This window comes from Mytilus trossulus, chromosome 10 (genome assembly GCF_036588685.1).
Source record: "Mytilus trossulus isolate FHL-02 chromosome 10, PNRI_Mtr1.1.1.hap1, whole genome shotgun sequence".
NCBI classification, from domain to species: domain Eukaryota; kingdom Metazoa; phylum Mollusca; class Bivalvia; order Mytilida; family Mytilidae; genus Mytilus; species Mytilus trossulus.
The window spans coordinates 77,314,884-77,333,243 of NC_086382.1; the positions used below are offsets into that span (position 1 = coordinate 77,314,884).

The following is an 18,360-nucleotide window of genomic DNA, read 5'->3' on the forward strand; positions in this document are numbered from 1 at the left end:
TGTAGACAAAGCATGATTTAAACTACATGTAAACATTGAGTTTTATCAATGGGAACGTAATTATGTTTAGTTTATGTGTGAGTTACACTTACACAACACCGAGTTTAGGTCAATGTGAACACGGCCTTACTCTCTCATTGATAAAACTTAATGTTTACATGTAGTTTAAATCATGTTTTGTCTACATGCAGTCGATAGTCAATGTAGGGGCCTTGACGTGTGGGTTAAGTATCATACACAACAATAGGTATTTAGAACATGAATTTTACAGTGGAAGAAACGTTTTGGAATAAAATTGATATTCCAAACAGTTTTATGTATTAATAAAGTTCTTTACAGACATATTTGTCTAAATTTGATATATTAATTTGTTATAAAAGATAAACTGTAAGAAGCTTGATTAAACCCTGATCAAGAATCAAAGCATCATCATTGCCGAAATCATGATTCATTTGAAATGGTCTACCCGAATAGACTGGACGTACACAAAAATATTTGCAGCGCTTAAGAAAAGTGTGCAGTAAATTGTATATTGTTTGAGTAGTATTTCAGATCCGTTAAAATACACTTAGAAATAATAATTAAAAAAAAACATTAACCCTCCCGGCCCCTTTTTGCCAAATACTCCTTGGAGAAGAAATGTCTTTTGAAACAAACAGAACATATAGAAATGAAGTGATCTTTAACATTTCAATATGTTTTCGTCTATAAGTACGCTGCTACAGTCTTCGTTTTTAATGCGTATTTGAGACATCTTTAGGATCTTTGAATTACTGCAAATCATCTAAATGGATTTCATAAAGGAGCGGTACCTTTCTACTATTTATAATACCCATAAAACAAATGTAAATGTGTATTATGATGTCTGTGTTCTTGCTAGAATTGAATGGCATAGGTGCACACTTTAGATGAAAGGTAAATTAGTGAGGTTACTTGTTTGAAAAAGCAACAAACTGGATCATGGTTGTTAAGGAAAAAATTGAAATAAAACAAAAATTATGGCATCTTATTGGGGGTTGCTCTTTTTCTAGAAGTTAAATGTTCATATTGCATCAAAAGGTATGTTTTCCCCTTTAAAAATCAAAATAGCATAGTACAGGGCTGTATGAACAAAGGCGTGGATAGGAATGCCAGACAGGACCAGTCCCCTCTATTTTGGGCTATTTACGACACTTACCGGGTATACTTATAAAGAATAGACTATTTTCATATTTCTGACTTGATTCCGGATTATATAAATTTATTGCTAAATAAAGGCAACACTAGTATACCGCTGTTCAAAACTCATGAATCCATGGACAAAAAACAAAATCGGGGTATCAAACTAAAACCGAGGTAAACGCATTAAATATAAGAGGAGAACAACGACATAACACAGAAACGTAACACACACAGAAATGGACCAAGCATCAGACAAAACACAACGTGAATAACAAATATAACATGAAAACCAAATACATGAATTTGGGATAGACAAGTACCGTGCCACGTCTTATCTCAATATCTCAAAAATAAGAGGAAACACAAACGACTCAACGTTAAAATGCAACACACAGAGAAACGAACAATAATATAACAATGGCCACCTTCCTGACTTGGTACAGGACACTTTTAAAGGGGAATAAAAGTGGTGGGTTGAACCTGGTTTTGTGGCATGCCAAACCTCGCACTTTAATGGCAAAGTTAAATATAACATTGAGATGACAACATAATATTACAGGACTACAATACAAATAAACAGGAGAACATATTAGACAAAGAAAAACATGATTAATAGATAACAAAAAGCATCAGGTTTAAAATTCAATATGTCAAAAAACTCGCCTTGTCCACACAAAAATCAAGTGACGCCCAGATATGAAAGATCGAAAGTGAAAAAAGTACAAAGTTATACAGCACTGAAGATCAAAAGTTGAAAAGGTTTCGCCAAATACAGCATTGTTTTTATGCCCAGGATAAGAACATTCTTAGTTTAAGTACCTTGAAAAAGCCTGTCGGAAAGAATGTACACGTTACACCACATATAGTTGATCTTTTGAATATTTGAAAAATGGACCTCAACATGTAATATAAATCTTAACCAAATGTAACTGTCATGATAAAATGATGTACCAATTATCAAATCAAAGTCTTTAAGCATGTCAAAGAAAGTGTGGAAAACTGATTATTTGAATGAATTTTTGAAGTCCAAGCACCATAAATCTGCACAAAATCATCAGACTGGAATAAAATTATATTTGATTTGTAAATTGTAATGATAAAACAATATTCTAACTATTGAATTACTTAGTAACATCTTCAAGCATGACAAGAAAATGTGCAGAAAACTGAATATTGGAGTGAATTTGCCAAGTCCAAGGACTATAACTCTGCACAAAATATCAAACCAGAACAAAATTCAGAGTTGATCTGTAACTTGTCCATATAAATCATGATAGTAAATATCAAAACCATATCTTCAAGCACAAAGAAAAATAGTGTGAAAAACAGATTTGCCTGACTGACCTGATGGACAAACAGACAGAGTGCAAACCTAAAGTCCTCTTTGACTTCGTTGGTAGGTGACTTATAAAAAAGATGTGGGATATACATACCAATGAGACAGCAACCCATCAACGACTATATTTAAGTGTAGGGTTCCTGTGGGCTTCATATACCACATGCTTCAATAATAATAAACCTCCAAAAAGCATGTTATTGGTAACTATGACAACACATTTCTGTTAGATTGTTTTATTGAACCTAGCATATAATGGAATGGCAGTGTACAAATGATAAAACATAACAAAAACATTGCAAATACAATAAAATAATGATTCAAGATTCATGATTTATGAGTAAAACGACCATACATAATTATTTAATAGATTCTGTATTATTTTAATTTCAAGGCAATTTTCTGATATCATGATTTAAGTGATTAAATGTTAACCTAATACAAAATTTTAAGGTCAGCTAAAGGAAAATTCTGAAAAGTATTAAACACTTTTACATCTCTAACTTTTTCTGATTTTTTTCTATAATTTTTAAGAAAAAAACTGTGATTTTAAAATGAAATCATCAAAAACTATTTTATGTAAATTAACAGAATATGAGAGAAACAACATGTTGAACATAACAACCATAATAATCAGCACATGTAATATATAAGGGCTATTCCATTAAAACAGATGTGGGATGGTAGGACAGGACATTATTTTTGGATAATGGTACACATCTTCTGATTGGCTGACAATGTGCTGTCTTTCAGCTCATAGACGTACTTTTGTACTGTGACTGTGGTTATTCATGTTTTTTAGAATTAAATTATAAATAATGACTGTAACATTTTTTCTGCCTTTTAAATAACGATATTTTGATCTCCATAGACAGAAAAAGTATAACAGTCATTCCTTAAGTATAGTTATTTCCTTACTATCCTCCCACATCTTTCTTAATGGCATAGCCCAAATGACAATGAAAGCACTCGTGTAAACGGCATACCTGGGGAGCAAGGGAGCATGTATTTTGTAATGACAGTAAATGCACATTTTTGAGACTATGTACATGTGTAGGGAGCATATATTTGTAATGACAATGAAAGCTCTTTTATTTACCGTGTACATGTTTCAGTGATCATATATGTTGTATTGACAATGAAAGCATTTGTGTACACTGCATATTTGTGAAATGGAGCATATGTTATGTAGTGACAATGAAAGCATTTGTGTACACTGCATATTTGTGAAGTGGAGCATATGTTATGTATTGACAATGAAAGCACATAATACACTGTCTGTGTATAAGTGAAGAGGTGCATATTTTGTGCAAAGGCAATAAAATAAAACCCACTTTTGACAACAACGAAACTTGTGTACACTGTCTATCTATGAATGGAGAGGAGCAAATTGTGTGTAAGAATAAATAATATAATTATGCCAATTGTCTACACCTGAATGAAGAGATGAAAATGATGATTTAAAACTTATGTATACTATCATATAAATGTTTAAGGTGGTTCCAAACACCTTGAGTAAAATCAATTTAATTTTGCCTGTTTAATTTTCATAAAATTTGGACAAAATATTTACTTTGACCCTTTGACAAAAATATAAAAATTTACAAAACCTTGAAATATTTCATTGATAGCAGTTTGACAAACACTAATTTTGATCATTCAGAAGCAAATACAATGCGATTAAAACGTTTAGCTGACTTTACAGAGTTATCTCCCTGTAGTGTTAGCAATGGTTAGGTACCAACTTAAATACTGAATTTTTCACTAAGAAGTGCAATACACAAATTATGTCATCTGCTGCAGCACTTATTACTCTGATTCACTTAATTGTAATTTATCCACAGACAATTTAACAATTCTCGTGGATAGTTGTCCAATTGTCTCCTTATTTCTGTAGTACAAAATTAATCATGGAAGGCTTCAGTTATAAATTCAAAAACAAATACTGAGGGGTAGGGGTGGGGGAAATATTTCTACAAAATTTGAAAGCTATATTCTTTAAAACTGTTTAAAAGCACTCCTACAATACATTAAAAATATATTGGAAACTTAAAATAACTCATATAAAGGCTTAAACGAAGAATACAAATTTCCCAAGACTGACAATATGGCACTCACATAATATTATAAACATTCCCATTTAGTAAAAAAAGTATCTTGAGCAGACAAAGCACTGGTATGCATAATAAAATCTTTACAAAATAACGAAGAACAATATAGAACCATATAGATCTAAATAGCAATAACAATAACAGAATAGTAACCTCCAATATAACTAACAGATACCGCCAAGATATAAATCACAATATAAATAACATCCATGTTAAAAAGAAAAATCAGGTAAACATTAGAGTCTTTATAAAAAATGTACTCTATCGCCAAATATATTTACAATAAATACCCTAAAAAATATAACTAAGAATCTTTATCACTTACATGGTATTTAAGGGCTGGTTCATACATAAAAGCCACAAATGGAAGGCCCTACAAATCTATATATGTTTTTTTAATTGATACAGTGGAAGGTTTTAAAAAAAAAATAACAGATGGTTATCACCATTTTGAACATAAGAAAATGACTGTACCAAGTCAGGAATATGACAGTTGTTATCCATTCGTTTGATGTGTTTGAATATTTGATTTTGCCATTTGAATGGGGACTTTCCTTTTTCAATTTTCCTCGGAGTTCAGTATTTTTGTGATTTTACTTTTTACCCCATTTTAAAGTGCCATTCCTTGATTCCATGCATGTATATTTTATGGAAAAATTGAAAACATAAAAATAAAATTAATATTAACTAACTATTCTGTAAACTATGATAAAAATAAGGCCTTGTGATTTGGTATGTGTAAAGTTCTAAAAATGAATTCCTCTGATGAAAATCTATTAGGATGATGACCAGTTTTTTCACAGAAAATTATTTTTTAAAGTATACCATAGTAATAATGAATGCCAAATAATGGCAATATCTTAGTTAAAACATTTTTTTCATAAAAAAGAGAAAATGCCATATTAAGGTTAGTACAATCCCTCAGCCCTAAAAAACAGAAATATGCGTGAAAAATATTGGATGAAAATTGCATATAACAGAGGTAAAAGGCACATATAAAGCAAGCAATATATACAATGTTTTTAAACTCTAGCAAATTTCATGGCATCAACTTTGTAACTGTAAGAAATAGCACTATTCTGCAAATGTTTTGATAAATTAAAATATGTTGAAGGCATCCATTTCTTATGAAATACAAAGTATGCATGGATTATTGTCTAGTCTTCTGAAATTTAGAGAAATAAAATAAAAGGAGCAGTTATTCAATTTCTATGAATGCAAATTGAGCATGTGTGCAAGCTAGTTTCTCTTCATTTCAGAATCTTGGATCATTTTGAAGTCTGTTCGACCCACTTTTCTATGATTCAGTATGAATTCAACACTTAATTTGTGAGACTATAAGAATATATCTTTGAAAATAAATAAAGAATAAAAACTTTCGCTGTTTTTTTTAAATAAAAAAAAGATGAAAAAGGTTAAAAAAAAAAGAGGTTAATAGCGTTTAGGATGTTATAACTGGATTACATGTACATGTATATGAAAATTTGAACAAGTTGCATTTATACAAAGACAGCTATTGCGAAAAATATCAAGCTTCACACTTATAATGTACAAATACATTTATATGACATTAAAACACAGAAGCCAAATAATTTAAACATAAAAGCCCTATAAATAATAAAATGAGATCTAGAGAAACATATAATCTCTTCACATGTACTTTTTATAAATAAAGAAATACCATAAGATATCTTCTTATAATTACAACTTACTCAAACACTATATATCACTTTAAAATGATCATTTTATTCTAAAATTTGTAAGGGTTCCGCGGAACCCAGTGTCTAGCCTACTTTTGCTGTTAGTCCCCAAAAAATCAGGAAAATTTTATTTAAAAAGACTGCATGTAATGGTAACTGAGTGTATTTATAAGAAAAATACAGAAAAAGAAAAAATATTTTTTTACAAATTTCTTTCTAGATACTAGCCCTTGATCATCCACAAGCATTTGTCCAAGTTTGGTACAAATCCAGGAAAGTTTAAAAAAGTTATTAAAATTTTAAAAACATTAAACACAGAGTGAATATTTGGGGAAACCGCCGCTGCCGTTGACGGGATGTAGGAAAGCTATGTCTCATTATTGCAACAAAAGACATAGGCTCGACAAAAATGAAGATTACAGATAACTATATTTCACTTTCTTGTCAAAATCCATTTTGTTTTATAATATGTGTTATATATCTGCTAATTCAGATATGTGTGTAGCATTTATTATTTTGATTGCTGGCCAATCAACACAAATGACAGATAAAATTGTTGTGATTTTAGGAAATCCTGAACACACATAATACTAAAAGTTTAATTTGTGTGTCAGTGTGAAATTTACCCATAGCTAGTCTTGCATTAATTTAGAACTTAATATGGGGATGAAGTCCCTAATAACGGTAGACAAATCAATAAAAAAAATCAAAAATTTCGGGAAAATTTCCCGAATTTTTCATTCTATTAATGAACTCAAAATCATTAACTTTTTTTTCAGATCTACTTCCGTTTCCGATCTTGTTTGCATGAGACTTTGAATAAAATCTATATTTATCAACATATAAACAAATATAGGAAGGAATTCAACACCCAATCATTTTTAATAATTGTTTGAAATGAAAAAAAACGTTACCTGGATACCAGCGTTTCTTTGTTTACATTGAAAATAACGTCACAACTAAATCCCTAACAACAGAACCGATAGTGGAAATGTTATGATATTTCCGTTTCTTTTATCAACATGTTTGAATTAAAAAAAAAAAGACAGACTTCGTCCCCATTCACAGGTAATGCCTGCCTCATATTATTTTGTACAGTAATCTATCTAATTCTGACAACTATATGGTAACCTTGAGATGTCTTTCTTATTGTGTTGTATTGTCAAATTGCTGCCTTATTGAAACATAAACAATGCCTGGTTTCATTTATACTGAGCATATAAAAATGATACATATAAATAACACTGATCAGAGGGTCTGAATAGGGTGCTAAAATACAAAACAAAGGAGAAAAAATGGCCTAAGTAACAAACAATGAAGACCCCAATCTCAACCCTGATGTACAGCATTAAATAATTACAAAATAATAAACAAACAGTCCAATACATTATCAACTGTTACCCTGACAACAGTTCAACATGGATTTCTACAAAAAATCATGAGACAACTTTTAAATAAATGCTACAAATTGTTCTACTGTAAATTCAGAAATTATTGCGAGGTTTTTATTATTGCAAATAATGCGACTAAGTTGTAAATGTAATAGTTAAAACGCGCATTTTGTAATATTTTAACTGAATTAAGCATGGCTTTTCTCAAAATCATAAAAATTCAAATCGCATTCAATTGTCAAATGACAAAATCGCAATAATAAATGCACGCAATAATTTCTGAATTTACAGTATATACCAAAATTACATTAAGTGATCACAAATTGTTCTATTTACCAAAATTACATTGATGTTTTATGTGAATATTTAAAACATTTAAATATCAGTCAAAAATATATTACTGTAATTAATGAAGTACAGATTTCATTTTAAATGATATCTGGGATGATAGAATGTGTGCACATATTAATTTCAACAAACTGTCAAGAAAAGACATGATATTTGGTGGTCAGTTTGCATATTATAAACTTCTAATCAGTAACTTAAGAAATGGCACCGGTCAATTAATGGCACTAATAACTGTTCAGACGGGGGACAGTTTGCTACATGTTCACATATTTCCAGGTCTTGTTGGAAGTTACACTTTAGCTCTTAATTTCATCTGTCTTTCATTTCTTAGGTCTTAATTTCATCTGTCTTTCATTTCTTTAGTTGTATTTCCAGTTCTTCAGTTGATTCTGTAATTCTTCACAACCAATCCTGTTTCTTACATCAAACTACAAAGTTAATAAAAAAAAAATCATAATACATTCTTATTCAGGGGGAATGTTGTATGTTAGTTACTTAAAAAGTTGAGAATCATGTTGAAGGCTTGTATGTTTTCTCAAGGTAATTGCTTGTTTTATATATTGTGCTCCTTATTATATACTAACTGTACAGGGACCTATAGTTGTTAATTTCCGTGTCATTTGGTCTCTTGTGGAGAGTTGTCACATTGGCAATCATACCACATCTTCTTAGTTTTATATAGCTTGATTGAACCTTGCTATTTATGATAGCCTTTGTACTTTTTACACAATTTGTAGCTTGTTTAAGTTCCTGTTTTACTAAATGTTAGTATAAACAGACTCTAAAACTTCAATTTCTATATTCTACCTTCAGTAGATAAACATGATAATGAAATGTGTATTGACCAAAACAAAATGCAAGTACACAGTTTTCTGTTATGGTGCAATAGCTTTAATAGATAACAAGATACTATAATACTGGACCTACTGAGAGCATATCACTTGAAAGCTTTATTTTATCACATAGTTTCAAAATAAATATAAACATGATAAAAATTCTGGCCATGTATGCTGTGATTGTCTTAAAACATCATAAATCAAAACTAAATATAACCAATCTAACAACTATGAATAAAGGCTTACCTCAAAACATCTAGTTAATACAGAATGGAAAATACAACTATAGATAAAGGCTTACCTCAAAACATCTAGTTAATACAGAATGGAAAATACAACTATAGATAAAGGCTTACCTCAAAACATCTAGTTAATACAGAATGGAAAATACAACTATAGATAAAGGCTTACCTCAAAACATCTAGTTAATACAGAATGGAAAATACAACTATAGATAAAGGCTTACCTCAAAACATCTAGTTAATACAGAATGGAAAATACAACTATAGATAAAGGCTTACCTCAAAACATCTAGTTAATACAGAATGGAAAATTCCTGGCATTATGTGTTTATGAATGTACTGTTGTGGACTAATATCTTTAGTTTTTATCTGCAAATGTTAAAGTTACAATGATGAGATTAATGAGCCGATAGATATAACTATGGTATTAGTACCTGAGTAAGACACACCTCTAAAGTAGACATTCATATCATTTTAACATTGTAACACAATAAATGTAATATTGCACATGTATTGTGAAAATACCAATTTGATGAATTTTCAAGATTACAAAATTATATTAATTTTTCATTTTACTGTTTGCAACTGCCATATTTTCTGCATGTTTTTTTCAAGTGCTTTGATGAACTTCTGTCTGACATTTAATGTCATTGGCCGATATCAACTGGATCCAAACTTTAATAACAATTTTTTCTTCTAGTGACAATAATTACAGCGAAAGTTATTCAAATCTATTAACGTAGTACGTTTATCATTTTTCAAGATGGATGATTTTTATTTCCCAGTCAGCCTTTTAGACATTTTGTTTGTTTGTGTCTCTCTTATATATTCACAGCAGCATAATATACAATATATGATTAGATTAGAGCAATACTGGTGGCATCTAGGACACCTATTAACTTCTGATGGTAGCACCAGAGGAATACCTGACCTTTCACAGTCACAGGATAATGACTCTCAAGACTTTTGACTATCATTTGACCATTTCCTCTATATTAAGTCTATTCTCTCATCATTATTTCTAACATCCTTTCCCCCTGCTTACCCAACAATCTCTATGGTAACATATCCATTAAATTCTCATTATACTACCACTGTTTTCTATCAACATTTCTAATGTCATACATTTTTTTTGTACATCTAAGCCCCAACAATTTTGTCCCCTGACGTTTCTATGGTTACGTACCTTGTCTATAAGTTTAGTTTTCTGGTAATGTCTTTCGTTATACCACATCTGTTTTCCTATTAACATTTCTAATGTCATACAACCTAATCCCCAACAGTCTGTCACTCCAGTTAACTTTAAGCTGTCATCTCCATTCATTATCTATAAAAAAAATATATAAAGATTTCATTCATTATCTATAATAAAAAGTCAGTTTTCCTAACAAAGGTCATGTTTCGTCACTCCACCTTCCTCCAATAACAAAAACTCGTCACCACAAAGAAATGCACAACTAAACATTTCAGACTTCTATCAATAAAATCAATCAATATGTATACCCATTTTGTTTCATGTCTGCTGATATTTAAGTTATATCTAACCTTCAATTTCAGGGGTGTTAATTAAAATACTAACTTCAATGGCATATTTTTGAAGATCATACATCATAATGTTCTAACATGTAAGCCGTGGTGTATTTGTTACTGCATCAGACTACTTACAAATGTTCCTGGGTTTATCCCCGGTCAGGAGAGAAAATTTCAGGGACTGAATTTTTGGTTCTCCCTTGACATCATTTGCGAGTATGGTCTTGAGGAAAAGATGATAGTCCATGCAGAAAGAGACAATAAATTGCTGACCAGTGTTGAGAGAGAGACATATCTCTTGCATGTAAAGGACACACTTCTAGATTTCGAAAAAGAGCAGACTAATGCAGCTATATGGCAGCACTTGCACCCACAAAGTGGAAAGGGTTTAATAAACATGCAATAACTTGTTTCCCAAATCCACTATAAACATGTTTGAACTAACTAAACATGCTATTTCATTATTCATTTTTTACCTCACGAAAATATGCTTAAATAAACATGCTATTTCTTCAATGTTTTATGCTGATGAAACAAAACAATAATATAGACTAACCTCTGGGGGTGTAAGACATGGGGGCAAAGACTGCTTGATATAACCAACATCAAAGTCTGTATTACTAGGTACAGAGAGAGACAAGTTTGATATCAGGATATGCTTTCTGATGGGGTCAAGGAACAACATATTGGAAGCTGGAAAAAACAAAGGTTTTAGAAATACAAAAGTCATCATGTATTAAAAAAAGTTTGAAAAGCATTGGTATAACTGTTCTCCACTAATTTTACACACAACAGGAGCCCCATGTGGAGCAGGATCAACTCAGCCTTCCAGTGCACTTGCGATCACCCCAATTTTTGATTGGTTTCTTGTTACTCAGTGGTTTTTATGTTGCGTTTTGTGTATTGTTGTTGGTCTTCTTCTTTCTTTGTTTTTTTCCATGGTGTTTTTAAACTGATGAGTATGAATGTCCCTTAGGTGTCTTTTGCCTCTCATGAAGATAAATAACAGCTTCTAGTATTTGTAAAAGGTATTCTTGTATTATAACAGTGTTTTTAAAAGTCACTACGACCTACATATAACTTACTAGTCCAATATAAATAGATAATTCCACATTTATCATGTAGATAAATTACAGCATCTAGTATTTGTAGAAGGTATTCTTGTACAATAACAGGGTTTAATAACATTCTGCTCTGCAGTAAATCTTCTAATGTTCCTCCTGTAATAGAAACACAGTTTAAGTTACCATCAAGACTTGCTTTACTTAATCATCTCTTACCTTAATTACAAACATTTGTTAACATTTTTTTTTAGTGTAATGTTTAACTTTATCAGCAATTTGTCCAATTTTACTTTGATTTTTCAAAATGCTTAATATTTGTTAAGATTATAAACATGAATTGATACTCAACAATATTAGGCAATAACATATGTTCATGTCCATCCGCAATAATTAATTATACACATTCATACAACTGTTTATATACAATTATCACATCATTTTGGATGAGTAAAATAGTTTTTTTTAATTGCTTGATATTTTATTTCATAATCTCTCAACACCCACCCCCCTCTTCAAAAAAATCAACCTTTTTCAAGACAAATTGCTGATGGAATAATTGCATTTTATTTTTGATACTGACTTCATCAGCTTGTATATCAGCCTACTCTAAAGGGCTCGCTTGATATTTTCTTGCTGATAATGCTATCATTTTATATGTATCAACAACTTGTTTCCATTTGTTTGAAATTATCCTATTATCAATTAACTTCCTCACGCCTTTAATGATGACCCAAATATAATTAAGTTAAAACACAATCAAATTTTGAACGAAAATTGGAGAATTGAACATGAAAAAATACTTAGTTCTAAAGAATGTGGTCGATATATATTGCCAAACTAAAACTTAATGTATATATGTCCTTCCTAACTGTACACTGAATGTGACAATATGTTGCCTACCTCTAAAGAATGTGGTACAGATATGAATTTCCTCTATATCATTGTAGACAGCTGCCCATATATGATCTACAATGTGTTTATGTTGTCTGTTGAACAATTTCTTATATACTGTATTGTCAATGTCAAAATCATAGTTCTGGAATTTTACCTACAAAATATGTTCAATTTTTTTATGTTTTGATTATCATTTTATGAAAATCATTCTACCTGTTGATTGAAAAGACTGTAAAATTTTATCTATTAGTTGAGGGGGGATAGGACCTTTATCGGGACTCTGGGATCGGGTGTTTTTAAGCTTGGGATTTTGGGATTGACACCTTCGGGATCTGGGGATTCTTTTTTTTCGAATTTTGGGAACTCTGGATTCCGTATTTTTAAGCCCGGGATTTTAGTATTTCAAGTTTTTACGCCTGGGATTTCGGAATCAGGACCCTTCCTATCCCCCCTCTAAGTTTGGGCAGAGGAATAACAAACTATAGTATGAACAGAAAATTTTTTAAAATCAATCTATATTATATGGCAAATACATGTGAGGTTGTATTAGCTGCATGCTTGTTATTTTCTAGCTAAAATATCCATTTTTATGAACAATTTTAATTCAGATCATTTTATTTAATAACCTTTTTAATAACTGTTAAATCATCCATCATGTACACATTGCCAAAGTCACCAAAGGTTGTCATGGTTTCACCATATTTAGCATGATCTCTTCTGTAGTGTTCATCTAACTGTAAAATCAAAGAAAGAAAAGTTACAAGTTGGTTTTTATTAGGGAAAGATTCTTTAATATATTATTTAGTAGGTATATAGGGCCTTAGAAGCCAGCGAGCTAAGTAGTCAAACTACTTTATCACTAGCCTGTCAATTCTGAGGTTGTAAGGTGGAACCTAACAAGAGGCAGGTGAACTCCACTCCAATCTTAATTGATTAGGATTGCCAGTCAAACTGAAGTTCAGTGGTTCAAAACACCAATCAATCAATACTAGGTTTGTTCATTGTTGAAGGAAGTATGAGACTTATTGCTGCTGTTATCAGCATCATCATCATAGGTTTCTAATATATTCCAATTCCATAGATTTTAGTCATTCCAGATTTTTTGCCCTGATAATAAGATTGGTAATATGTGTAGTTCTTATCACAATTAATGAGAAATGTGTCAATAGGACACAGATGATGCACTAGCTTGCATATCATATAAAGTTATAAAAGGACATAACTGAAGAATATTAAAAATTACTCTACCCAAAAGGAGTAAGTTCGGTAAGGGCCAAATGGCCCTGATTATAAAATTGAATGATATAAGATAAAATATGTTTTAATTTGTCTTAAAGACATGTGAGAAAGTAAAATAGAACTATTTGTGTCAATATCTTATTCTTAAGCGTTGATTTCTACATCCAAAACAGGTAATTTTACAAAATTGGCTGAATTTCAAGGAAATAAAAAACCAGGAAATATAGAGCACAGGGTTTGACAAACTAAATATTAAAGTTAAACATGCATAATGTCATTTCAAACATTGTGTTCAAAGATCTGTTTTGTCAACGTATGTGTTCCATGTTACTTGTCCAATAATCAATGCAAAAATTTTCATTGATTTTTTTGTGGAAAATAAAATTAAGTACTGTTTGTGACGTCATCAGTAGAAAGCAGGAACGTAAATTTTCAACAAAAAGGCTTAATTCCTATCTAGTCTATGTATTAGCTATGATTCATTGTGATATTGGTCAATAAATCCTGATTTGAAAATTTAAGGTTAAAAATAAACTCATCATAGATACCAGGACTAAATTTTGTATATACGCCAGACGCATGTTTCGTCTACATAAGACTCATCAGTGATGCTCAGAGGGCCATTTTAGGGCCTTATCGAACCTACTTGATTTGTCTTTTGTGGTAATAAGCATTGTACATAAGTTTCATAAATTTGGTTGAAGCAAACTAAAGTAAGAGAATGAAAACCTTGGGAAGGTACACTACAGACAGACAGAAGGGTCAAAATCTTAATACCTGATAATAATACTCCGGAACTGATTTAGAGAAATAATTTCACCTTTCACTGATAAGTGTGGAGATAACGGTATTGCTCTCCACTTTTTTTTTTTTCGTTAAAAAAAAGGGGAAAAAAATTAATTACATTCTATTTTTATCAGAATCGATACACATATATTGTAATATTTGTTTATTCATACCTGTGAATTGCTTATATTAATCATAAATCATTATTAAAACTGGTAATTCCAAACCAGGAAGAGATATCAATACAATAATAGAAAATCGATAACGACAAGTGTGAATTATTTCCGGAAACTTTTTCTTTCTAAACAAACTAGATATACATATTGATAAATTAGAATTTCATATATACTTATTTATTTTACGGTTGAAAATGAAATATATATACTATAGTCTAGATAAATTGTACTTTATTATTGTTACACAGAGAGAAATAATATTAAAATGTAGGTACCCTTCACTAGAAGGCTGGACTAGTGGAGTCAATTGTTAACAGCAAGCAATATATTGTTGAATAAAAAAATTAAAAAAAAGATAATAATACTCAGTACAAAAATTGTATAGGGTATAATGATATCTGTTGGGCAAGATATATCTTACCTTGTTGAACTTATGAGGTTTAAGATTTGGAGGAAATGCAGTAGCTGACATTACTGGGGTATCATAATATCTCTTCAGAGCTCTGTATACAAACTCTCCCCTGTATAAGATATATCTTACCTTGTAGAACTTATGAGGTTTAAGATTTGGAGGAAATGCAGTAGCTGACATTACTGGGGTATCATAATATCTCTTCAGAGCTCTGTATACAAACTCTCCCCTGTATAAGATATATCTTACCTTGTAGAACTTATGAGGTTTAAGATTTGGAGGAAATGCAGTAGCTGACATTACTGGGGTATCATAATATCTCTTCAGAGCTCTGTATACAAACTCTCCCCTGTATAAGATATATCTTACCTTGTAGAACTTATGAGGTTTAAGATTTGGAGGAAATGCAGTAGCTGACATTACTGGGGTATCATAATATCTCTTCAGAGCTCTGTATACAAACTCTCCCCTGTATAAGATATATCTTACCTTGTAGAACTTATGAGGTTTAAGATTTGGAGGAAATGCAGTAGCTGACATTACTGGGGTATCATAATATCCCTTCAGAGCTCTGTATACAAACTCTCCCCTGTATAAGATATATCTTACCTTGTAGAACTTATAAGGTTTAAGATTTGGAGGAAATGCAGTAGCTGACATTACTGGGGTATCATAATATCTCTTCAGAGCTCTGTATACAAACTCTCCTCTTGGCTGGTCAGAAAACCTTCAAAGAAAATATATTTCAATCATGTTGCTCTAACATTATCAAATCTGTCTTTACAACCTGGTGTCTCATTTGACATATCTGTCTTTACAACCTGATGTCTCATTTGACAAATCTGTCTTTACAACCTGGTGTCTCATTTGACATATCTGTCTTTACAACCTGGTGTCTCATTTGACATATCTGTCTTTACAACCTTGTGTCTCATTTGACAAATCTGTCTTTACAACCTGGTGTCTCATTTGACATATCTGTCTTTACAACCTGGTGTCTCATTTGACATATCTGTCTTTACAACCTGGTGTCTCATTTGACATATCTGTCTTTACAACCTTGTGTCTCATTTGACATATCTGTCTTTACAACCTGGTGTCTCATTTGACATATCTGTCTTTACAACCTGGTGTCTCATTTGACATATCTGTCTTTACAACCTTGTGTCTCATTTGACAAATCTGTCTTTACAACCTGGTGTCTCATTTGACATATCTGTCTTTACAACCTTGTGTCTCATTTGACAAATCTGTCTTTACAACCTTGTGTCTCATTTGACATATCTGTCTTTACAACCTGGTGTCTCATTTGACATATCTGTCTTTACAACCTTGTGTCTCATTTGACAAATCTGTCTTTACAACCTGGTGTCTCATTTGACATATCTGTCTTTACAACCTTGTGTCTCATTTGACATATCTGTCTTTACAACCTGGTGTCTCATTTGACATATCTGTCTTTACAACCTGGTGTCTCATTTGACATATCTGTCTTTACAACCTTGTGTCTCATTTGACATATCTGTCTTTACAACCTTGTGTCTCATTTGACATATCTGTCTTTACAACCTGGTGTCTCATTTGACATATCTGTCTTTACAACCTGGTGTCTCATTTGACATATCTGTCTTTACAACCTTGTGTCTCATTTGACATATCTGTCTTTACAACCTTGTGTCTCATTTGACATATCTGTCTTTACAACCTGGTGTCTCATTTGACAAATCTGTCTTTACAACCTGGTGTCTCATTTGACATATCTGTGACCTTTCATAACTGTTTTATTTGCTAAGAAAGGCCATAAAATTTTATTTCTGTGGATTCATTATCATTCCTTGGGTGCTAATTTTGAGAATTGTATTTTTCTGGTGTAGAAAAAAACAATTTAAAATGCCATTATTCTCTATTCTTTGAGCCTTTTGGTCATTATCCTCTATTCTGTTAACCCCATCCAAGGGGGCTCTTTTAACAAATAATCTCTCAACCAAAATTGATGGTAAATTGTACTGAAATGTTTATGACTGATGCTATATTGTAACTGAAGTGTTAATTTCTATGTCATTTGGTCTCTTGCAGAGAGTTGTCTCTTTGGCAGTCATACAACATCTTCTATTTTTAATTAAATTGGATATTCAGATATTATGGTGTAGGACAATGTTCATTCATATTTTACAAAGTATTTTAAAATGTGTTATAATATGTAGCCTTTTCATCTAAATTTGGGTTTTTCATGTAAAATTAGAAAAGAAGGTGAAAAAGTCTTTGTGAGACCCCGAAATTGAAAGTATTATCATTTTCTTTTATTAAAGTATTGTCAATCAATTAAAAATCACCAAACAAATACTCGTGATTTGGAACTGGCTGTTATCAAAGGGAACCAATTCAATCTCGATCTCAATGTGTTTAAATCTCAGGAGAGATAAATCTTGTTACACTAGTGGGTATCTCGTCAACTATAGTCGTTTTCTAAAACATATTTTGGATACATGTATTTATTTTGCTTAACCAAATTGTTTTATTATTAATTCATCACTTTGTGCTCGCAAAGTAAACTTTAATAGCAACCCTGAGTATGTATTTGTTATGCAATCTTTTGTGTTTTTGTGAAAAGATTGTTTTCTGTGCGTTGATGCCATATAGTTGATAATAAAAAATATGCATGGGAGTTAAAAAATGAGATGTGTGAAAAAAAATGTCCATTCACATTAAAGCAAATAAACCTGACTCGTAATTTTTACATATAAGAGACAAATCAGGCAGTATAATATAATTTGTCAAATGATGGGTTGTTAATGGGTGGGAGCCATTGTGACACTGATAAGGGGTTGGACAGAATTATGGGAACTATGGAATGAGAGGACTAGAAATAAGAATATGATGGATGAAAGCTTGAGGCAGGGTGATTTTAATCGCGAGAAAAGTGTTGTTTAAACAGAGATAATTCTTGTTGATGAAAAATGGGAGTGCAGGGGAACAGAATACGGAAGGAAGTAGGAGTTTGGGGAGGGAACTGGGAATCAATTACCTGTGTCCACCTAACTGAAAGCCATTAAAGAAATAAAGGAGTGTGGTCTGCCATGTATGTAAATAAATTCATCATAAATACCAGGACTAAATTTTGTCTATACGTCAGA

The 18,360-nt window shown here is 31.4% G+C and overlaps 1 protein-coding gene across 1 annotated transcript; it reads right to left on the reverse strand.

Moving 5' to 3' along the window:
* Positions 1-6,643: 6,643 nt before the first annotated feature.
* LOC134686657 (uncharacterized) lies at positions 6,644-15,428 on the reverse strand. Its single transcript, XM_063546329.1, has 8 exons — positions 15,356-15,428; positions 13,240-13,347; positions 12,620-12,767; positions 11,741-11,875; positions 11,212-11,348; positions 10,312-10,452; positions 9,405-9,494; positions 6,644-8,475 (listed from the first exon to the last, which is right to left on the reverse strand). The coding sequence occupies exons 1-8, from the start codon at positions 15,404-15,406 to the stop codon at positions 8,407-8,409; spliced, it is 879 nt and encodes a 292-aa protein (XP_063402399.1). The 5' UTR covers positions 15,407-15,428; the 3' UTR covers positions 6,644-8,406.
* Positions 15,429-18,360: the final 2,932 nt, after the last annotated feature.

What these genes read in the sequence shown, in the direction of transcription:
- LOC134686657 (XM_063546329.1), bottom strand. Translation starts at nt 15,406, where the DNA reads ATGTCAGCTACTGCATTTCCTCCAAATCTTAAACCTCATAAGTTCTAC. An exon ending in TATCTATTTATATTGGACTA is followed by an intron (nt 11,349 to 11,740) that starts GTAAGTTATATG and finishes TGTTTTTTCCAG; the next exon opens with CTTCCAATATGTTGTTCCTT. An exon ending in CATGTCTTACACCCCCAGAG is followed by an intron (nt 10,453 to 11,211) that starts GTTAGTCTATAT and finishes TTTTTTTTATAG; the next exon opens with ATAATGAATGGAGATGACAG.